The sequence below is a fragment of the Muntiacus reevesi genome, chromosome 7 (assembly GCF_963930625.1).
Source record: "Muntiacus reevesi chromosome 7, mMunRee1.1, whole genome shotgun sequence".
Lineage (NCBI taxonomy): Eukaryota > Metazoa > Chordata > Mammalia > Artiodactyla > Cervidae > Muntiacus > Muntiacus reevesi.
In genome coordinates this window covers 41873649-41898456 of record NC_089255.1, presented here as the reverse complement: position 1 = coordinate 41898456, position 24808 = coordinate 41873649, and the positions used below count along the sequence as shown (strand labels likewise).

At 36.3% G+C, this 24808-nt stretch overlaps 1 protein-coding gene across 1 annotated transcript in view; it reads left to right on the top strand.

Moving 5' to 3' along the window:
- The window catches only part of MAP4K5 (mitogen-activated protein kinase kinase kinase kinase 5), a 113554-nt gene that overhangs the window by 12297 nt on the left and 76449 nt on the right, over positions 1–24808 (top strand). The window contains exon 3 of the mRNA XM_065940407.1: positions 12411–12468. Within this exon, the coding sequence (XP_065796479.1) occupies positions 12411–12468 (58 nt within the window). The remainder of the gene's footprint in view (positions 1–12410; positions 12469–24808) is intronic.

Sequence of the window (24808 nt, the reverse complement as noted above, 5' to 3'; positions counted from 1 at the left end):
AAAACTATGATATAGGAATAAGTGAAAAATTACATGTACTTCTTTTATTGAAAGATGAAAATTTTTATATTTCTTTCAAAACTTTTAAAAAGTCATATTAAGGACACATACGTAAAGCAGGGCTTCCCAGGTGGTTCAGTCGGTAAAGAATCCGCCTTCATCGCAGAGACACAGACATTACACGAATCCCATCCCCAGATTTGGTAGATCCCCTGAAGGAGGGCATGGCAACCCCGTCTTCCCCCACAAGTGTGCTTCCCTGGAGATCCCATGGTCAGAGGAGCCTTGTGGGCTAGTCTCCAGAGTCACAAAGAGTCAGACATAAGTGAAGTGACTGAGCACACACGCACACACATAAATCTTAATATGTATTATGTGTAGAATTATTATGTAGAATATTATATGTAGAATATTATGTGGAATATATATTTGATAATGTCCTTTTTCATTTAACAGTGTCACAACTTTTCATGTAACTGTACACATTTAATGTTTGTATTATTTCCTTGTATCTGTACAATGTTTAATTCATTATTGCTGAACAAGTAAATCATCTCCAGTATTTCCTTATTAAGCATACTGTGATCCATACCCTTGAACAAATTCTTTTCACATATCCTTAATTAGTTCTTTAAGTAAATGTCTAGAAATAAGTTTTCTGAGTTATATTAAGCTTTTAGTGAATTTGATCATTTATTTCCCCCCAAAGTTGCACCCACTAACAGTGATTAAGTGTTTATATATTCCCTACCTTTTAAAAATTATTAATAATTAATGTATTTCTGCCACCTTATTTTACATTTATATTTTTATGTTTCTTTTTTGCCTACCTTTTTTAATCTTAAGTCAAGCCCTTTTCTCCCTTTTCCTTTGCCACTAAGGCCGCCTTAGTGACAAAGGATACTTAATTCAGTTTAAACAATTCTCTAGAAGGAATGCTCCCTTTGATAAAATCAGTCTGTATAGGAAAGGGCTTCTTGTCAGACACAAGTAAGTATACTGACAGACTAAGGCTCTAGTGCATCCTGAGATAAAAGTCATTTGGACAGATTTGGGGTCACCCTAGCAGTCAGACCTTGGACTCTGAATATGTCTGCCTGGTAATGGGGCAAACCCTACATACAATACAGCCTCCTTCAGTGGAGAGGGAGCACTTGTCTAGATTTGGAAGGCAGCTTGGAAATAACTTACTCCACAAAAATTAAGGAATTTGGGAGCTGGCAGGAACCTCTTACAGAGTACATATGTCCCCTACCCTATCCTTTATAAGGGATCGTTTAACTTATTTAAATAATAAAAACATTCTATGTTTAGAAGCAGTTGGTTCCTATTTAAGTACTATAAAAAAACTTTCCTGTGTGAATCTGAAATGTGTCCCATTGAAACTCAAACAAAGCAGGTAAATCTTTAATTCTTTGCTATTACCCCACCAATACTACCCTCATACCTAAAGTATGCAATGCCTAAGGGGTGCTGAGTGAATAAAGGTTAAAACAATTAATGACTTATCTTTATATTAAATTTTCATCTGGCAAATATGCTATATAAATGGCTCCCTTCTTTATGATATTTTGTTCACATAAATTTGATGATCTTATTGGAAGTGGTTTCCTTGAAATTTACATAACTTATATAGTCTACAGTATGTATTTATGACCTCCCTTTTTCCTAAAAAGATTTGTAATAGAAGTAAAATGAAGCACTTTACTTTATTCTTGCCACAGGATGAAGTACTGCATTGTTTTGAATGTATCACTTTCAACATTTATTTTTTAATTTAAAATATATCATACCTTTATAGAGATTTGAAGAAAGAATCTAAGTCACCTATACCATGACTTTTGTAATGAATCTAATATTTTAACTACTATCATTTTTGTTGGGTATCAAACTTTTAAGTTTATGGTCAAAGCAGAATAGTGGTAAGGGTCTGGAATCTGTATGTAGCATGTTGGGAAAAGTAGCATGTTTCATCCATAGATAGAAGGGAGTTGTTATATTTCTTTTTGAACTGTGTTAAAATTAGAACTAGGCCCCCTGAATGACATACGAACTCAATACATACTTACTGAATAAATCAATGAATCTAGATATCTGAAATTTGTCGTAGGAGGAATAGAATAAAACCAGTGTTGTCTCACAGGCCAGAACTGGGACCACTGAGGAGAGAGCACCAAATCCTCACCATAGACCACCAGGGAGACTGAGGAGAAATTATAGCAAAGTCGCAATTCCGCTTATCATAAAAAGCCTTTATACAACTAAATTTATTCTAAAGACGAATGTATCAAATTGACCAAGTGACTTCCATAGACTAAGTAAAAGAAAATTGCTTTTTAGAAAAAAGATTGAATTAGATGATTTCCAAAATTTCCTCCAAACTAAGATTCTCATAGAACAGTGTCTCTACAGCAGTTTTAGTTTTGTCTCTTTCCTTCCTTCCTTCCTTTTTACCTCCCTACCTACTTGTTTGTTTTTGTTAAGGAGTAATTGACTTACAAGTCTTCCCAAGTGGCTCAGTGGTAAAGAATCTGCCTGCCAAGCAGGAGACAGTTTGATCCCTGGACCCTGGAGATCCCTGGAGAAGGAAATGGCAACCCACACCAGTATTCTTGCCTGGCTGGGAAATCCTGTGAACAGAAGAGCCTGTCAGGCGGCTATAGTCCATGGGGTCACAATGAGTCAGATATGACTTAGAGACTAAACAGCAACAGCAACAGCAATTGATTTACAATATTAGTTTCAGATGTACTACAGAGTGATTTGGTATTTTTATACATTACAAAATGATCACAGCAGTAAATCTAGTTATCTGTTACCATACCAATTTATTATACACTATTGTTGACTGTATTCTCTATGCTGTACTTTACATCGCCCTGACTTATTTATTTTGTGACTGGAAGTTTATACCTTTTAATCTCCCTCGCTTATTTTACTCATCTCTCATCCCCCTCCCCTCTGGCAACCCACCAGTTTGATCTGTGAGCCTGTTTTGTTTTGTGCGCTACATTCCAGGTATAGGAGAAATCATTGTTTGTCTAACTTACTTCACTTAGCACAGTATCCACAAGATTATTTACATTGTTGCAAATGAGGTTTCATTTTTTATGGCTGAGTAATATACTTGTGCGTGTGTGTGCACGTGTGTGTGTGTCTCCACTTGGGTTACTTTCATATCTTGGCTATTGTAAAGAAATCTGCAGTGAATAGTGGCATGCAGTGTGTAGCTTTTTGAGTCAGTGTTCTTATTATCTTTGCATAGATTCCCAAAAGTGATATTCCTTGGTCATGTGGCAGTTCTATTCAATATTTCTGAATTTTTGAGAAACCATCATACTGTTTTCCACAGTGGCTGCTCCAGGTTACATCCCACCAGCAGTGCACGAGGTTCCCTTTTTTCCACACCCTTGCCAGCTCTTTTTATTTGTTATCTGTTTGATGATAGCTATTCTGACAGCTGTGACATTGTGGTTTTGATTTGCATTTCATAGATTAGTGGTGCTGAGTATTTTTTTAACATATGCATGTTGGCTGTCTATATGTCTTTTGAAAAGTATCTATTCGGGTCCTCTGCCCATTTTTTTAATTGAGGTTTTTTTTTTTTTTTTTTTTTTTTGATCTTGAGTTGTATGAGCTGTTTATGTATTTTGGATGTTAACCTCTTATGGGATATATTATTTGCAAGTATATTTTCCTAGTCAGTAGATAGCATTTTTGTCTTGTTGGTAGTTTCCTTTGCTGTGCAAAAGCGTCTTAGTTTGATATAGTCTGCTTTTTAAAAGTTTTTTATTTTCTCTTGCTTGAGGAGAATATTAAAAAAAAATATTGCTGAGACCAATGTCGAATAGTGTGCTGCCTATGTTTTCTTCAGTTTTATGTTTTTAGGTCTTATATTTACGTCTTTAACCCATTTTGAGTTTAAGATAAATGTAGATGGTGTGAGAAAGTAGTCTCATGTGATTCTTTTACATGTAGCTGTTCAGTTTTCTCAGCATCATTTCTTGAAGAGGCTCTCTTTTCCCTATTTGATATTCTTGCCTCCTTTTCAATAATTAACCATGTAAGTGTGGATATCTGGACTCTCTGTTTTATTCCATTGACCTATGTGCCAGTACCATACTGTTTTGATTACTGTAGTTTTATAATATAAATAAATGAGGAAGTGTGATACCCCCAGCTTTCTTCTGCTTTATCAAGATTGTTTTGATTATTTGGAGTGTTTTGTGCTTCCATATAAACTTCAGAATTATTTGTTCTGGTTCTGTGAAAAATGCCATTGGTATTTTTATAAAGATTGCATTGAGTCTGTAGGTAGTATGATGATTTTATTTTGCAGCTTTACTGAATTCATTTATTAGTTTTAATAGTTTTTTGGTGGCATCTTAAGAATTTTCTCTATATATAATATTATGTCATCTACAAATACTGATAGTTTTATGTTTCCTTTCCAATTTGGATTCCTTTTTTTTTTTTTTTTTGGTTCTCTGATTGCTGCGGCTAGGACTTCCAAAACTGTGTTGAATATAAGTGGTGAGAATGGGCATCCTTGTCTTGTTCTTGATTTCACAGGAAATGCTTTCAGCTTTTCAACTGTCAAGTATGATGTTCACTGTAGATTGGTCATATATGACTTTTATTATACTCGCTTTGTTGTAGAGAGTCTTTATCATAAATGGATGTTGAACTTTGTCAGAAACTTTTTCTGCATCTCTTAAGATGATTATATGATTTTTATTCTTTAGTTTGTTCATGTGATTTAGCACAGTGATTGATTTGAAGCTATTGAACCATCTTGTATCCCTGGGATAAATATCATTTGTTCACAGTGTATAATCCTTTTAATGTATTATTAAATTCAGTTTGCTCCTATTTTGTTGAGGATTTTTGTATCTATGTTCATCAGTGATATTCTTTAATTTTCTTTTTTGTTGTTTTGTCTTTGTCTGGTTTTGGTATGAGGATGGTGCTTGCCTCATAGAATTAGTTCAGAAGTATTCCTTCTTTCATTTTTTAAAAATAATTTGCAAAGGGTTGGTGTTAACTCTTCTTTAAATACTTAGTTGAATTACTTTTTAAGCTGTCTGATCCTGGAATTTTGTTGGGAAAAATTTTGTTACTGATTTAATTTCATTATTGGTAATTGATCTGCTGATATTTTATGTTTCTTCCTGATTCAGTAAGAGTTTGTATGCTTCTAGGAATTTGTGCGTTTCTTCTGGGTAGTCCATTTTATTGGTGTATAATTGTTTGTAATATTCTCTTGTGATCCTTGGATATATGTGGTGTCAGTTGTAATTTCTCTTTCTTTTCTGATTTTATTTGTGTCTTCTCTTTTCTTTTTTCTTAATGAGTCTGGCTAAAGATTTATCAGTTTTCTTCATATTTTCAGGAACCAGCTCTTAGTTTTATTGATCTTTCACATTTAAAATTTTTTTTGTATTTCACTTATTTTTGCTCTCATTTTTGTTATTTCTTTCCACTTAATAACTCTTGGTTTGTTTGTTCTTATTTTTCTAGTTTCTTTAGGTGTATGGTTAGATGTTTGAGATTTTTCTTGTTTCCTGAGGTAGGCTTGTATCTGTATAAACTCCTTTTAGAATTACTTTTGCTGCATCCTGTAGATTTTGGATGGCTGTGTTTGCATTTTCATTTGTCTCCAGGTACTTTTTAAATTTCCTCTTTGGTTTCTTCAGTGGTTAGTAGCATAATGTTTAGCCTCCATGTGTTTGTATTTTTTGCAACTTTTTTCCCTTGTAGTTCACTTCTAGTCTAATGTCATTGAAAAAATTGCTTGTTATGATTTCATTCTTCATGACTGAGCGACTGAACTGAAGTTTATTGAGATTTGTTTTGTGGGTTAGCATCTAATCTATCCTGGAGAGTTTTGTTTCACTGTTCCTTAAATGTCAGTAATATTTTAGGATTTCTGTTCTTGGATTTTTTCTCTTCTTACTCTATGTACTCTTCCTAGGTTATCTCATCTGCTGGCCTGGATTCAGTCATGTTGATGATGTCCTGTCTGCCTCCAGTCCACGTTAGTTCTTGAGCTTCAGGAACTATTAAGTGGCTTACAGGATGCTCCATAGTCTATGCAGTTAGTTTTCCATTGTTGTTGTTCGGTGGCTCACTGACGTTTGACTCTGCGACCCCATGTACTGCAGCCAGGCTTCCCTGTCCTTCCCTGCCTCCCAGAGCCTGCTCAGACTCATGTCCACTGATTCTGTGGTGCCATCCAACCGTCTCATCCTCTGTCTCTCCCTTCTCCTCTTGCCCTTAGTCTTTCCCAACATCAGGGTCTTTTCCAATGTACTGGCTCATCTTTAGGAACCTGAAATGTAAATATGTTCATATCTGACCCCCTCATCTATGTTCCTTCACTGTCCTTCCCCTTCACCCATGAAATGTGTCCATCTTATGTGTTTGTCATCTTAGTGAGTGGAATCACAGTGTTTATTCACTTGTACAATCCAGAAACTAGGAGTTATCCTCGACTTGCTGTTCCTTTGCATTTCACATTTAAATAGTTTGCTGATTCCTGATGGAGACAAGCTGGAGTGGAGTATAGCAGAGGAGGTAGACAGAAGTTAATGAATTTGCTTTATATTTTTAAAATACCAGTGTTTACTGAGTTATTGGATGTGAGGAATGTGAAGGAAAGAAATGAACAATGACCTTGGGTTTTGTGCTTAAGCACCTGACTGGCTGCAGTAAATTTCATTTTGATTGGGAATTTGTGAGGATGAAAGTGTTTGTGGAGCAGGGATAATTAAATGTTATATGTTAGGCATGTTAGGGTTGACATGCGTGTCAGGTTTCCATGGATTTAGGAGTCTGGAGCAGGGTGAGGAGAGGTTAATCCTGGAGATGGTTGTTAAAGCCATAGGACTACATAGGAGAATGTTAGATAAAGAAAAGAAGAGACTCTGTTCATATGGAATTAAATTCAGTAAATAGAGTATCCTAATGGATAGGTAACAGAGGAGTGAGTAACAGAGGCTTAGGTAGTATTGAAGGCTTCAAGAGAGAAGTATAAAGTATTTTTTTACGAAGAGCAGAAAAGCAAACCTAGTGAAGAAGTTGTAGTTTGAGGTTTGTGTAATGATTTGAAAGTAATGCCCGTTAGTGTGATTTTATAATTTTTTTCCCCAGTAACGTTTAGCTATTCAGTATCAGTATGGAACTAGTGATAATCAAATTTAATCAGATAAGGATTTTGCTAGACTAGCATGATAGAGGATAAGAAGAGAAGGAATTTAAGGATATTTGTAAGGGGGAAGATTATGAATAGAATGGTGGACCATGGAACCCTGACAATTAAGATGTGAGATGTAATTGAGAGATGTAATTGGTAGTCATATGGGAATGCACGAGGTTGGTGAGGGGGAAGAATCGCTGGAATGGGAGGACTTTCATCTTCCAAACTAATGAGATAGACTATGCCTTAAATAATTTTATTTTTTGTTGATAGCGCAAAACTTTAATTATTTTTTAGTCACATTAAAAATCTTAACAGCATGTGGGAAAGTTCATTGTTTACAAAACTGACAACTGCATAATACTGTTAAAATAGAAATGGTTTAGTTAGGAAGACAAACATCTTCTTGGTACAAGCAGAAATTTAATGTTTTACTATGCATTAAAAGTCCAAGACAGAAGAGTTTGAGTCAAAGTATTTCTCTGGTAGTAAACTGAGTTGGAAATATTAAGAGATAAGGGAGGTACCCTGGCAATGAGAATAGAAAATTAATTTAAATGGGAAGGCTCTTCTATGGATTGTATAGTGACACTGATCCCATTTATTATCATTTATCTTTTTTATCTAATAATTTTAATTCCTGATTAATAAAGAGTTAAATAAATAAACTATAGTGAAATACTTTATTAGACTTTTGGGTGTTTAGTATACCCTTAAGTCTAAGTGTTAGCATATAGCAGTAACCTCTAAGATAAGTGGGAATCAGAAATAATTTAGATCTTCTTGTAGAGGTGTTGTGGCTTTTGTTAGTTCCTCTTACAAATGCAGCACAGAATCTTCAAATTCTTATGTGTTAAAGTTAAGAAACAAAAATACTTGAGAATATCACACTTAATTTGTCAAAAGGAAATGTTGGGTTTCAAAAACTAGTACCATGTATGACTCCACTGGATTAAAGTGTGAAATTGTATAGTTAAATTTCTGAAAGATCTCTTTAGTAAATTGAATCTGTAAAGTCTCTGTTTAGAAGATCTTTTTTTTTTTTTTTTGAAAGCCTGTTTGCCTTTCATTATAAAAGAGCCTGGTACTGCTTTCTGTTTTAAAAATCCAGCTGGAAAATTACAGAGTATGAACTTTTGCCCATCGGTCTTCATTTGGAGAGAACAGAAATATGTCTTCAAAATGGAGACTGACACTTAAATGTTTATCCTGTGAGTGGAAGCTTTAGCTTATATTCTTTACTTTTTATTTCTGTAATGACAAATAATATATTTTGGCTTATACATGGTGTAGTTGAATTTTAAAATACCATCTTTATTTTATGTGATTCTGTGCTTGTTCAAACTTTTCAATGATCTGTTCCTTTCTGAGTCTCTCAGAATCTCTTAAAAACAGTGTCCTTAGTTCCTGCATCTTCATTTTGGGTCTGTTAAATTGAAATACAACATATTTGTATTGTTTCTAATCATAAATATTGGTTCAATATGTCTGAAAATATCAATGTATTTAATATAATTTTATATGTATTCTTTTAAAATAATTAATAGGCTTAATTTTAGCACAGTTTTCTATTTATAGACTTGTTGAGCAGATACATAGTTATATTTATCCACACCTCACCCACCCACCCACGCAGTTTCCCCTTTTATTAACATCTTACATTAAGTGTGGTATATTTATTACAATTATTCAACCAATATTGATATATTATTATAGTTCATAGTTTACATGAAGGTTTGTTCTTTGTGTTGTACAGTTCTGTGGATTTTGACAGATACATAATGACATATATCCATTACAGTTTCATACCGAGACGGGTTTCACCTTTATGAAAATTTTCTGCACTTCACCTATTCATCGCTCTCCACCCAAACCCCTGGCAACCATCGTTTTTTTTTCCTTTTTCTATGGTTTGCCTTTTCTAAAATGTCGTATAATTGGACTCATATAGTATATAGCTTTTTCAGACTGATTTTTTTCATTTAATATACATTTAAGGTTCTGTCATATCTTTTCAGGAGAAGGCAATGGCAACCCACTCGAGTACTCGTGTCTGGAGAATCCCATGGACGGAGGAGCCTGGTGGGCTGCAGTCCATGGGGTCGCTACGAGTTGGGCATGACTGAGCAACTTCACTTTCACTTTTCACTTTCCTGCATTGGAGAAGGAAATGGCAACCCACTCCAGTGTTCTTGCCTGAAGAATCCAGGGGCAGGGGAGCCTGGTGGGCTGCCGTCTGTGGGATCGCACAGAGTCGGACACGACTGAAGTGATTTAGCAGCAGCAGCAGCAGCATATCTTTTCATGGCTCGACGACTCATTTCTTTTTTTTGTTGTTTTGTTTTGGGGCTTTTTGTTTGTTTAAAAATTTTTTTTTGTTTTAGAGTATAGCTGATTAACAATGTTGTGATTGTTAGGGACTCAGCGAAGAGATTCATCCATACATATGCATGTGTCCATTCTATGGCTCATTCCTTTTTTAAAATTTTTAATTGGAGGATAATTGCTTTACAGTGTTGTGTTGATTTTGCCATACAACAACATGAATAAGCCATATAAGTACACATATACCCCCTCCCTTTTGAAACTCCCTCCTACTCCCACCGTTTCTTTTTATCACTGAATAATATTCTATTATATGGATATAAAATGCTGGAAGATCTTAGGAGCTGCGGAAAGACTTGAGATGATTCTTTTGTTAATGACAGGGAAGAAAAGAGGGTAGGAATGATTGTGAAGCTTCTGGCTGTCCTCTTGCAGCTGGGGGGAGGGTGGCCATTGACGGGTGAGGTAACGTGTTTTCTCTTCCTGAGACTTTACCTTACCCTGTTTATCATGATAGATGAAGAAAACATATGAACTTCTCATCACAACATATTTGAGACTGCTGCTGTAGAAAAAAATCCTTTTTTTCTTCTACCTTTCTGTGTGTGACTGCGTCTGCATCGCTGTCCCCATGCTTTTATTTTCTCACCCTCTATACGTCATTTCTAAAAATATCCCTTCTGACACTGTCTTTCCTATATTCTTTGTCATCCTTCTATTCCCTTCCCTTTTCTTTCCCGCTCTCCTTTGGTAACATGGCCTACTTAATCTAGCAAAAAAAGTGTAATCATACTGTCCTGTTTTACGGAATGCTCCTTATTTTTTATGTGTGTGAAAATTCACGTTCAAATCTAGTAAACTGAAGTGAAAATGTTCTAGATTATTAAATTGCATTTCCACATATGGTGTGCCACTGAGTGTAATAAAATGAACATTCATATTAGCATCATCTAATATGTTCCTTGGTGGCTCAGATGGTAAAGAATCTGCCTGTAAAGCAGGTGACCTGGGTTTGATCCCTGGGTAGGGAAGATCCCCTGAAGAAGGAAATAGCAACCCACTTCTTGCCTGGAGAATTCATGGACAGAGGAGCCTGGCGGGCTATAGTCCATGGGGTCGCAAAGAGTCAGACACGACTGAGCGACTATACACGACAGTATGTCGGTACAATGTTTTTAGACCGTTTTGGCAGTATGTGTTGATGGCCTTAAATGTTCATATTTATACCCTTGACCTAGTCATTTCATTAGAATCCATTTAAAAAAAATCTTAAACAATGAAAAAACTATGTATGATATCCTAAATGTCTAGCAGTAAGAATGGTTTTATGAACCACTTAAAAGTATATATTGCACTGAGAAAATATCTAATTTTTTAAAACTAATACAAATCTGTATAATAGAGCTTGGCAGACATAGATTTAACATCTAAGTTAAGCATGAGTATGCTGCTGCTGCTGCGTCGCTTCAGTGGTGTCTGACTCTGTGAGACCCCATAGACGGCAGCCCACTACGGTCCTCTGTCCTGAGGATTCTCCAGGCAAGAATACTGGAGTGGGTTGTCATTTCCTTCTCCAAGGCATGAGTATAAATCCCAATAATTTTTTTTTCAGAGCAATATGGCAGTATGTCCATTTTAAATCCACATACCTTTTGATGTAACAATTATGCTTATAGGTTGCCTTACTGATAGATTTTGATATGTGCTAAAACATTTGCTGTGATAATCATTGAAGTATTAATTTATACGAAGTCTGTCCATGATATTTTGTTAAGTGGTAAATATTTTCTCTTCTAGGAATTTATTTGAGGGAAATAAGGCTATAGATAGATATAAAGATATATATATATATTTCTAATTCCAAAATAATATTAAAATCCTAGGTTCTATTAAATCCTAGTCCTATTAAAAGTCCATTAATAGCAGATAAGTTAAATAAATTTTATGTACCATCAATGGAAAATTAGGCAGCATTGCACCCTATAAAGAAAGCTGAGTGCCCAAGAATTGATGCTTTTGAACTGTGGTGTTGGAAGACTCTTGAGAGTCCCTTGGACTTCAGGGAGATCCAACCAGTCCATCCTAAAGTAAATCAGTCCTGAATATTCATTGGAAGGACTGATGCTGAAGCTGAAATTCCAATCCTTTGGCCTCCGGATGCGAAGAGCTGACTCATTGGGAAAGACCCTGATGCTGGGAAAGATTGAAGGTGGGAGGTGAAGGGGCCGACAGGATGAGATGGTTGGATGGCATCACCAACTCAGTGGACATGAGTTTGAGTAAACTCCAGGTATTTGTGATGGACAGGGAGGCCTAGGGTGCTGCAGTCCCTGGGGTCACAAAGAGTTGGACACGACTGAGCAACTGAACTGAACTGCACACCATATTGTAGAAGACTGTGATGACATGTCTTGTACAACATATACACATTTGAGCACACACACACAGGGCAAAAAAGGAAACATGTAGACTAGATGTTAGCTTTTTTCCTCTGGATAGTAAGATACATGATTTGATATTTTTATTTTCCTTTAATGACCTATGGCTATATTTATAAAATATATAAAAACCATGAGTAATTTTTTTAATTGAGGAAAGTTAAGTGTAAGAAAAGACTTGGAAGGAAACCAAAATTTTAGACAGTAGTTGTCTTTTCGTGGTGAGATTAAAGGTAGTTTTGTGTGTGTGTGTGTGTGTGTCTGTGTGTGTGTGTGTTTCTATGTTTTTCCTTACTGGGGAAATTATTATTCTCATTTCATTGAAAATAAAGATTTTATTTTTCAGCTTTGTTAAAAACCTGATTGATAAGTAGCTATTAACAAATTACCAAGTAACTATTATATAGTTGACAGACTTTAAAAAATTTTTATTTTCATTTTTATTTTAGGCCAGAAATATACATACGGGAGAGTTGGCTGCTGTAAAAATTATCAAATTGGAGCCTGGTATGTATTAAAACTCTCAAAATAATTTTTGGACACCTTTCTTTGTATATCCTTCCTTGTTTCCCTTCTTCTAAAAGAGTCTTTTTATGTTGTCAGGGCAGTAGGATATCTCCAGTATGGTTGTATGAAATTCCATTGGAGGTTGTTGATGAAAGACAAATTTGATGTAGTAGTTTTGTTACTAAATAAAATTTGTAATATGCACATTAAAAAATTGAAAGACACATTGACAATCTTAAGATAATTTGCTTTTTAAGATTGTAGTGAAAATTTTAACTTCAGTTTTAGCTTTTATGATAATTTGATTAATAAAGTATTCACTGATTTGGGAGAAATATTTGATGAAATTCAGGATAATTATATTTTATATATCAGCCATTCCCTCGCTGGTTGATAAGGTTTAATAATTCTGGCTTTAACCTAATGCTTTTTTTTACACTTCTGTCAAAAGGTTGTTTGTTTCGAAATGTATTGAGTAACTTGCTTTGAAAATAAAACTACTTTATAAAACTTGAAGCACTTTTTAGTTTTGATATCCTAAAAGTTTCTCTTTTTAAAAAAGGTTATTTATTGGCTATGCTGGGTCTTTGTTGCTGTGTGCAGGCTTTTTCTACTTGCAGAAAGCATAGACTACTCTCTGGTTGCGGTGTTCAGGCTTCTTATCGTGGTGACTGAGCACGGGCTCTAGTGTGCATGGGCTTAAGTAGTTGTGACCAGCAGACTCAATTGTTGTGGCTCATGGGCTCCAGAGCACGGGCTCAGTAGTCGTGGAGCACAGTTAGTTGCTCCAGGACATGTGGCATCTTCCCAGACCGTGGATCAAACCTGTGTCTTGCATTGCAAGGCGGTTTCTTAACCCCTGGACACCATGGAATCTCCTAAACGTTTCTAATGAGAGCATTAGTAACTTTCTTTTTTTCTCCAGTTTCTTTTCTTTTTTTTCTTATACTGTGGTAAAGTACACATAACATAAAATTTGCCATTCAAACCATTTTTAAGTGTATAAAATACATTCATTAAAAAAAATTCATAATGTTGTGTTACCAAAACAATTATTCATTCCAGAATGCTTTTCATCTGCTAAAACTGAAATTCTATACTCCTTAAAAAATAACTTCCCTTTCCCATCTTTTTGGCAACCCCTGGCAGCTAACATTATACTTTTTTTTTGTCTCTGTGAGTTTGATTATTCTGGGCATTCCCTGTAATTGGAATAACAGTATTTGTATTTTTGTGCCTGATTTACTTCACTTAACCAAGTGAACCCAGGTCTCCTACACTGCAGGCAGACTCTTTACCGACTGAGCTACCAGGGAAGACCTTAACCAAGTGAAACAGTCCTCAACGTTCATCCATGTTGTCTCATATGTCAGAGTTTTCATCCTTTTCAAGTCTGAATATTGTGTTGTGTGTATATACCACATTTTACTCATTCATTCATCTGTTGATGGGACACTTGGGTTGCTTCTACGTTTTAGCTATCCTAAGTAATGCTGCTATGAATATGAGCATATAAATATTTCTTCAAGACCCTGCTTTCAGTCTTTTCATTATATACCCAGAAGTGGTATCGCTAGATCATATGGTAATTATGTTTTTATTCTTTTTGAAGGACCATCATGCTGTTTTGCATAGTGGCTGTACAATTTATATTTCTATCCATAATACACAAGTGTTCCAGTTTCTCCGCCTCCTTTCTAATACTTGTAATTTTTCTTCTTTATTTTTATAGCAGCCACCCTAATGGATGTGAGGGGTATTTCATTGTAGATTTTTTTTGTTTTTCTGCATTTCCCTAAGGATTATTCATGTTGAGCATCTTCTTAGGTGCATATTGACCATTTGTATATCTGCTTTAGAGAAATACCTACTCAAATCCTTTGCCCATTTTTTAATCAAGTTGTTTTCTGTTGTTGTTGACTTTTAGAAGTTCTCTGTACATTCTGGTTAATCCTTTATCAGAAAAATGGTTTGCAAATATTTTCTCTCATTCTGTGGGTTGCCTTTTTACCCTGTTGATGGTGTCTGTAGATGCACAAAACAGTATAAATTTTCACAAAATCCAATTTGTCTATTCTTTAGTTGCCTTAGCCTTTGGTGTCATACTCACGAAATCATTGACAAATCCAATAACATGAAGCTTTTGCCCTATGTTTTCTTTGATGAAAGAAATGGTCTTAGTCCTTTATAGTCTTAGGTCTTTGATCCATTTTGAGTTTATTTCTGTATACAGTGTTAGATAAGGGTCCAGCTTCATTCTTTTGCCTATGGATATCCACTTTCCCCTAGTATCATTTGTTGAAAAAGCTGTCCTTCCCCATTGAATGGTCTTATTAGCACCCTTGTCAAAAGTCATTTGACTGTATATGCAAAAGTTTGTTTCTGGACTCTCTATTCTATTCAGTTGGTCTGTATGTCTGTAGAGTGCCTGTATTACACTATTTTGATTTTAGTAGCTTTGTAGTAAGTTTTGAAATCAGGACATGTGAGTCATCAGTTTTGTACTTCTTTAATATTGTTTTGGCTCTTCAAGATCCCCTGAGATTCCATATAAATTTTGGGATGCTGCTGCTGCTGCTAAGTCGCTTCAGTCGTGTCTGACTCTGTGCGACCCCATAGACGGCAGCCCACCAGGCTCCGCCGTCCCTGGGATTCTCCAGGCAAGAACACTGGAGTGGGTTGCCATTTCCTTCTCCAATGCAGGAAAGTGAAAAGTGAGAGTGAAGTCACTTAGTGGTGTCCGACTCTTCGCGACCCCATGAACTGCAGCCTACCAGGCTCCTCCGTCCATAGGATTTTCCAGGCAGGAGTACTGGAGTGGGTTGCCATTGCCTTCTCCAGTTTGGGGATGGGTTTTTTCTATTTCTACAAAAAAGGTCATTGGAATGAGGAGTAATGCTTTTTGACCAGGTGGGCATTCACTTGCTGCTTCATAAAGTTAAACATGTAGAATGGTGTGACCATAATTATGGCAACAAGTTTCTTAATTTGCACAATTAAAATGGTTTTACATTTCAAATACAGTATTTTGATCATTGTGTATATGGTTCATTCTGGAGGGATTACTGAGGTAACATGCAGCGTCACTTTATAAACAAGGTTTCAGATAGGGCACAGTATCCTTTTTTTCTTGCATAATAATAATCAATAATAATACTTTTTTAAAGAGTCTTCTTACTAAGTTCCACCTAATAAGTGTAAAATGATCTCCAAAATGTCATTAGCACACATGGAAGAGAATATAACAAAATTATGCATGCATTTGCCTCTCTTGGGTTGCTTGAGCAAATAAATATTCAAGTTACATTCAAGGAACAGTTACAGTCCGGATAATGAATGGGCTGAATTTGCAGAGGAAACGAAGATGTTTATCCCTTCTCTGCCTTCAGCAAGTAGACTGGGCTCATCATAATGCAGTTTCACTTATTTGACTCAAGGGTATAGCCTACTTTTTATTATAATTCAGGTCATGAATTAATGAGTATATTTTTAAAATCCTACAATTCTGACTTCTCAACAAACCTTAAAAAAGAAAGCATACCATTATGTGATGTAGTTATTTAACACATAAGGATTAGTTGCTGGGTTCATAAATTAAGGCTCTGAAAGATTGAAATTTCTCACTTCTTGGCTTTAAAGTTGCTGCCTTTGTGTTCAACTTCACTCATATGCAGAGATTGACTAATGTTTAAATTCTTACCCCCCAAAAGAATAACACAGAAGTCCAGTAAATTCTTGATTTGATGTGATTTCAATGTTTGGCCATTTTAATATTCTTTTAATTATTTACACTTATGCTTTGTTCAGTTCTATCAGGTTGTCTTTTTTATTTATTTAAAAGTTTTTATATTTAATGCAGTTTTTAAAGGTAACACTACATTTACAATTATTGCAAAATATTGGCTATATTCCCCCATGCTGTACAATCCATCTTTATAGCCTAACTTACACCCAGTGGCTTCCCTGGTGGCTCAGTGGTAAAGTGTCTGCCTGCAATGCAGGAGACCCGAGTTTGATCCCTGAGTCGGGAAGATCCCCTGGAGAGGGACATGGCAACACACTCCAGTATTCCTTGCCTGGAAAATTCCATGGACGGAGGAGCCTAGTGAGCTATAGTCCATGGGGTCACAAAGAGTCAGACACAACTGAGTGACTTCACTTCACTTTTATACCCAAGTTTTTACCTCCCACTCAACCACCCCTATATTGCCACCCCCATTGGTAACCACTAGTTTGTCCTCTGTATCTGTGTGTCTGCTTCTTTTTTTGTTATATTCAGTAGTTTCTTTTATATTTTAGATTCCACATATATGTGATATACAGTATTGGGCTTTCTCTATCTAACTTACTTCACTTAGCCTAATGCCCTCCAGTCCACCAGTGTTGATGGAAATGGCAAGATTTCATCCTTTTTCATAACTGAATGGTATTCTTGTGTGTATGTGTTTATACACATAACCTATATCTTCTTTATCCATTCATCTGTTGGTGGACATTTAGGTTGCTTCCATATCTTGGCTACTTATGAACTTCGGGAAACATGTATCTCTTCAAATTAGTGTTTTAGTTTTTTGGAGGTATATCCAGGAGTGGAATTGCTGAGTTGTATGGTAGCTCTATTTTTAGTTTTTTTGAGAAACCTGTTTTCCATAGTGGCTGCACCAGTTTGCATTTCCACCAACAGTGTAAATGGGGTTCCTTTTCTCCACATTCTCACCAACATTTGTAATTTGCATTCTTTTTGATGATAGCTGTTCTAAGAGGTGTGCAGTGATATTGCAAGTGGTTTTGATTTGTATCTCCTTGACGATTATTGAGCATCTTTTCATGTGCTTATTGTCCATCTGCATATCCTCTTTGGAAAAATGTCTGTTCAGTTCTTCTGCCCATGTTTTACTTGGGTTGTGTGCTTTTTTGATGTTGAGTTGTATGAGCTGTTTATATATGTTGGGTATTGATCCCTTATTGGGCATATCATTTGCATATATTTTCTCCTATTCAGTAGGTTGTCTTTTCATTTTGTCAGTGGTTTCCTTTGCTATTCAAAAGCTTTCATGTTTAATTAGGGAAAAGAATAGATGCATAGAATGAAGGTTAAAAGTATTTAACAGAGTTAGAAAGTATAAAGAACAGCCAGAGATGAAGAATACAATAACTGAATGAAAAATTCTCTAGAAGTAATACAGAGTAGAAAAGTAGAAAGAATACACAGTAGGCTGAATGATACAGAGGAATGGATAAGTGAGCTGGAAGACAGAGTATTGGAAATCACTGCTGCTGAAAGAAAAAAGAGAAAAGAATAAAAGAAAATAAGGACGAGCTTGGTGGGTTACAGTCCATAGGGTCACAAAGACTTGGACACACAGAAGGGACTTAGCACACACACACAGGAAAGCTCTGGGACAACATCAAGTGCAGTAATATTTGCACTGTAGGAATTCCAAATTATTGGAGACTTTAAAGTTAAAAGCTTCCTAACCTGGGGAAGGAAACGGCCACCTAAGTCCAGGAAGCACAGAGAGTCCCATACAGAATTTACCCAGAGAGGAACACGCCAAGACACATTGTAATTAAAATGGCAGAAATTAAAGGTAAATAGAGAAGAGAATGGGCTTCCCTGGTAGCTCAGCTGGTAAAGAATTTGCCTGCAATGCAGGAGACCCCGGTTTGATTTCCTGGGTCAGAAAGATCCCATGGAGAAGGGATAAGCTACCCACTCCAGTATTCTTGGGCTTCCCTAGTGGCTCAACTGGTAAGCCTGTAGTGTGGGAGACCTGGTTTGATCCCTCCGTTGGGAAGATCTGGAGAAGGGAACAGCTACCCACTCTGGTATTCTGGCCTGGAGAATTCCATGAACTCTATGGTCCATGGGGTTGCAAAGAGTTGGACAAGACTGAGTGACTTTCAGAGAAGAGAATATTAAAAACAGCAAGGGAAAAGCAACAAATAACATACAAGGGAACTCCCATAAGGCTGTCAGCTCATTTTTCAGCAGAAACTCTGCAGGCCAGAAGGTAGTTACATGGTATATTTAAGGTAATGAATAAGAAGAACATACAACCAAGAATACTATATTTAGCAAGTCTTTTATTCACATTTGATGGAGAAGTCAAACCATTGTGTGTGTGCTCAGTCATGCCCAACTCATTGTGACCCCATGGACTGTATGTAACCTGCCTGGCTCCTCTGTCCATGGAATTTTCCAGGCAAGAATACTGGAGTAGGTTGCCATTTCCTATTCTAGGGGATCTTCCTGACCCAGGGTCAAACACTTCTCCTAAGTCTCCTGCATTGTCAGGCAGATTCTTGACCACTGTGCCACCTGGAAAGCCTTACAGGCAAGCAAAAGCTAAGAGTTCAGCACCACCAAACCAGCCTTACAATGAATGGTAAAGGAACTTATCTAGGTTAAAAAAAGAAAAAGGACACAACTAGGAACAAAAAATTATTTGGAAAGCTCACCAGTAAAGGCAAACATATAGTAAAGGTAGGAAATAATCCATACACAAAACTAATAGGAAAGTTAAAAGACAAAAGTAGTAAAATCATCCATATCCACAATAAGCAGTTAAGGGATTCATGAAACATGTAAAATGTGATACCAAAGACAGTAATCATGAGGGGAGGAGAGTCAAGTGCAGGGTTTTTAAATTGCATTTGAAACTAAGAGATGAGCAACTTAAAACAATCATGCGTATGCATAGATTGCTATACAAAAGCCTAATGGTAGCCTCAAACCAAAAATCTTTAATAGATGTACACACAAAAAAGAAAAAGGAATTGAAACACAACACTGAAATAGTCTTCAAAGCACAAGAGAAAAGAAAAAAGAAGAAGAGGGAGAGGCGGGAATAATCTACAAAATTAAATCTAAAACAATTAACAAAATGACATTAAGAACTCCTGATAGCTCAGTTGGTAAAGAATCCACCTGCAATGCAGGAGATCCTGGTTCGATTCCTGAGTTGGGAAGATCCCCTGGAGAAGGAAAAGGCTACCCATTCCAGTATTCTGGCCTAGAGAATTCCATGGACTATAGTCCATGGGGTTGCAAAGAGTCGGACACGACTGAGCGACTTTCACTTCACTTCATATCAATAATTACCTTAAATGTAAACAGACTAAATTCTCCAACCAAAAGACATTGACTGGCTGAATGGGTATAAAACAAGACCCATATATATGCTGCCTGTGAGAGACTCACTTTAGATCTAAAGCTACGTAAAGACTGAAAATGAGAGGATGGAAAAAGTTATTCTGTGCAAATATAAATCCAGAAGAAAGCCAGAATAGCAATATTTATGTCATACAAAATAGACTTTGAAGACCGTTCCAAGAGACAAGGAAGGATACTATGTAATGATCAAGGTATAAATATAAGAGGATATAATAATTGTAAATATACATGCACCCACCATAGAAGCACTTAAATATATAAGTTAAATATTAGCAGACATAAAAGGAAAAATCAACAGTGACACAGTAAGAGTAGGAGACTTTAACCTTCCCCTCCCGCCAACTTTCATCAATGGAAAGATCATCCAGATAGAAAATCAATAAGGAATCACAAGCCTTCAGTGACACATTAGATCAAATGGTCTTAACTGACATATAGAGAGCATTTCATCTGGAAAGCTACAGAATACACATTGTAGTGTACATGGAACATCCTCCAGGATCGAGCACGTGCATGGCTGCAAAACATGCCTTGGTAAATTTAAGAAAATTAAAATCATATCAAGCATCTTTTCCAACACTGTGAGACTAGAAATCAACTATAAGGGGGAAAAAAAAACAACTGCAAAAACAGGGACACATGGAAGCTAAACAGCACGCTACTAAACAGCCAGTGGACTACTGAAGAAACCAAAGAGGAAATTAAAAATTACCTACAGACAAAAATGAAAACAGGATGATCCAAAACCTATGAAATACAGCAGAAGCAGATCAAAGAGGATGTTGTTTATGCTTTAAAAATACTTACTTTTTATATGTTCTAAAAGTTTTCTTCAGTTTGTCTACTGTCTTTGTACTCTGTTTATGGTACTTTTCTGTGTGGAAGTTTTTTTTTCCTTTTAGGTAAATTTGGCGATTCTCCTTTATTCCTCTGTTTCTTGTATATAGGCTTTTCCTATAGTTGGCTCTAAAGCTATTTCACACAGTTTCTTCTAGTATTTTCCTTTCTCCTACTGCCACCAACATTTAAATGTTTGCTCCATCAGGGACAGTTTTTTCCTAAGGTGTGAAGAAGAGCTTTCAGTTCAGTTCAGTTGCTTAGTCGTGTCCAATTCTCTGCGACCCCATGGACTGAGGCACGCCAGGCCTCCCTGTCTATCACCAGCTCCCAGAGCTTAACTAAAACTCATGTCCATTGAGTCGGTGATGCCATCCAACCATCTCATCCTCTGTTGCCCCTTTCTCCTCCTGCCTTCAATCTTTCCCAGCATCAGGGTCTTTTCCAGTGAGTTGGGTCTTTTCCAGTGAGTCAGTTCTTTGGTTCAGGTGGCCAAAGTATTGGAGTTTCAGTTTCAGCATCAGTCCTTTCCATGAATATTCAGGACTGATTTCCTTTAGGATGGACTGGTTGGATCTCCTTGCAGTCCAAGGGACACTCAAGAGTCTTCTCCAGCACATAGTTCAAAAGCATCAGTTCTTCGATGCTCAGCTTTCTTTATAGTCCAACTCTCACATCCATACATGACCACTGGGAAAGCCATAGCTTTGACTGGATGGACCTTTGTTGACAAAGTAATGTCTCTGCTTTTCAGTATGCTGTCTAGGTTGGTCATAGCTTTTCTTTCAAGGAGTAAACGTCTTTTAATTTCATGGCTGCAATCACAATCTGCAGTGATTTTGGAGCCCACAAAAATAAAGTCTCTCACTGTTTCCATTGTTTCCCCATCCATTTGCCGTGAAGTGGTGGGACCAGATGCCATGATCTTAGTTTTCTGAATGTTGAGTTTTAAGCCAACTTTTTCAACTCTCCTCTTTCACTTTCATCAAGAGGCTCTTTAGTTCTTCTTCACTTTCAGGCATAAGGGTGGTGTCGTCTGCATATCTGAGGTTATTGATATTTCTCCTGGCAGTGTTGATTCCAGCTTGTGCTTCATCCAGCCCAGCATTTCTCATGATGTACTCTGCATAGAAGTTAAATGATCAGGGTGACAATATACCGTCTTGATGTACTCCTTTCCCAATTTGGAATCAGTCTGTTGTTCCACATCTGGTTCTAACTGTTGCTTCTTGACCTGCATACGGATTTCTCAGGAGGCAGGTAAGATGGTCTGGTATTCCCATCTCTTTAAGATTTTTCTGAAGTTTGTTGTGATCCACACAGTCAAAGGCTTTGGCATAGTCAATAAAGCAGAAGTAGATGTTTTTCTGGAACTCTCTTGCTTTTTCAGTGATCCAGTGGATGTTGGCAATTTGATCACTGGTTCCTCTGCCTTTTCTAAAACCAGCTTGAACATCTAGAAGTTCTTGGTTCACGTACTGTTGAAGCCTGGTTTGGAGAATTTTAAGCATTACTTTGCCAGAATATGAGATGAGTAGAATTGTGTAGTAGTTTGAACATTCTTTGGCATTGTCTTTCTTTGGGATTGGAATGAAAACTGACCTTTTCCAGTCCTGTGGCCACTGCTGAGTTTTCCAGATTTGCTGGCATATTGAGTGGAACACTTTCACAGCATCATCTTTTAGGATTTGAAATAGCTCAACTGGAATTTCCATCACATCCACTAGCTTTGTTCGTAGTGATGCTTCCTAAGGCTCACTTGATTTTGCATTCCAGGATGCCTGGCTTTAGGTGAGTGATCACACCATCGTGGTTATCTGGGTCATGAAGATCTTTTTTGTATAGTTCTTCTGTGTATTCTTGCCACCTCTTCTTAATATCTTCTGCTTCTGTTAGGCCCATACCATTTCTGTCCTTTATTGTACCCATCTTTGCATGAAATGTTCCCTTGGTATCTCTAATTTTCTTGAAGAGATCTCTAGTCTTTCCCATTCTATTGTTTTCTTCTATTTCTTTGCATTGATCACTGAGGAAGGCTTTCTTATATCTGCTTGCTATTCTTTGGAACTCTGCATTCAAATGGGTGTATCTTTCCTTTTCTCCTTTACTTTTCGCTTCTCTTCTTTTCACAGCTATTTGTAAGGCCTCCTCAGACAACCTTTGTCTTTTTACATTTGTTTTTCTTCGGGATGGTCTTGATCACTGCCTCCTGTACTGTGTTACGAACCTCAATCCATAGTTCTTCAGGCACTCTATCAGATCTAATCCTTCAAATCTATTTGCCACTTTCACTACATAATTGTAAGGGATTTGATTTAGGTCGTACCTGAATGGTCTAGTGGTTTTCCCTACTTTCTTTGATTTAAGTCTGAATTTTGCAGTAAAGAGTTCATGATCTGTACCATAGTCAGCTCCCGGTCTTGTTTTTGCTGATTGTATAGAGCTTCTCCATCTTCCACTGCAAAGAATATTATGGCTAGACAGTTTTCCAAAGCTGTTTACTACAAACTCTGTCTTTTGTTTGTAGGTTTGAAATGCGTTGCTTGTCATGAACTGAATTTCCATTTAAGCATGAGTTTTATTATCTGTTTCAGTGATTCCCCACCCCCCCATTTGTAATTCAGGATTATCCTGTTTTTGATTATTCTGATTTTTCATTGTATTTTATAATCTTCATTGCTTTTATTTTTCAGTTATTTCCCTTCTGTTTTCATAATTTTTTCCCCAGGAAATGTTTAAGATCATTTTTATCAAAGTGTAAAAAACTTTGTGAGAGTAATGTAGAAGACTTAACATTTAACAATGGTAAGGACTTTTCTTATTCAGCTCTTCAGGAAAATATTATAGTTCTTGCCACATAGGCCTTCATATTTATGGTAATTCTTGCTTTCATGAATAGCAGTTTTTTCTTCTCTTATACTTTCTATTTTGGTTACTGTCGATATTTATGTGAGTCATTGTATTGGATTTATTTAGTCTGTGACAGTCTTACATAATTAATATTTTTCAATAGAATTGTTAATTTTAGTGCTTTTTGATGCTCTTTTTGCTTTGATTATAACTTTGTGAAACTTTGTAATGCCAACCCTTCTTTCTTGTTTGTATTTATGCATCATATAACGAAGGGATAATGTTGTTATATTTAGGCCTATCATTTTACTTTCTTTTTGGATCATTGGTTTTTAGGTGTTTGTCTTGTAATTGTCTTTAAATTTTATTTTATAACCCAATTTGAATCTTTCTCGGTATTTAGTGAGATGATTGATCTTCTGTTATAGTAGATTTTGTATTTAATGTTTTTTGAAGATTTTAAACAAAATATAGCTAGAGGTTTCATTTACTATTATTGCTGATAATTTGAAAGGTACACAGTTTGTAGTTTTATCAGAGGATGGCTTCTAAGACTTTAAATAGTATACTTAAATTTGGATTTTTAATTTATCAACTTAAATGAAGCAGTCTTTAGCTTCATAGGTTTAAAGATGTTGAACTTCATATTCTTTCTGCCTCTTCATCTCCCAGTTTTCAGATGCTTGTTAATTTATTTGAGAATTCTAGTCTTAGAATTTTTTTATTATACTAGGGCATGAATGTGTATTAGCCTGCATATCTTTTTTTTAAATTACGGAATACCAGTTATTTAGGCTTAGTTTTATAATTAAATACATTCAGTTCTCACTGTCCTTTCATTCCATGTCCTTGTTGCTTTTTTTTTGTATCAGTTGTTGCCAAGTTGAATCATATCATCACATTGATTTTCCTGTGAATATCAAGAATAACATAACTTTGACTTACAGATTAATTGTCCTTCTCAAGCTTGCTGTTCCCCTCACTCTTCCCCATTTTGCTAAGTCACTAGCCAAGCCAAAAATATAGGCATTGTCCTTGATTTCTCCTTCTTTTGTACTTCAGGGTCAGTCTGTCAGCAAGTTCCTTCGACTCAACCTTCAAAACATATGCTGAATCCATCTACTTCTTACTGCCATCTTTCCCCTCTGCTCTCTCTATTTGCTCTCCCAGACCTCCCATCTACCGCCATCTAGTTTCCACAGAGCCACCAGAATGGTCCTTTTAAAATACAAATCATATCATAATACTCTCCTCCTTAAAACCTTCTTGGAGCTTCGAAACTGCACTTAGAATAAATAATATTCAAACTTTCAACATTGCTTATAAAAAACCCTGTGTGATTGGCCCTGTCTACTCCTCTGAGCTCATCATGTATTTTTCCCTTCCCTACTCCCCTCTTATTTTTTTTTTTAATTTAATCAGTCCAAGATTAAACGGACTCTTCTGTTCTGCGTGAAGTACTCGTTTTCATGATCT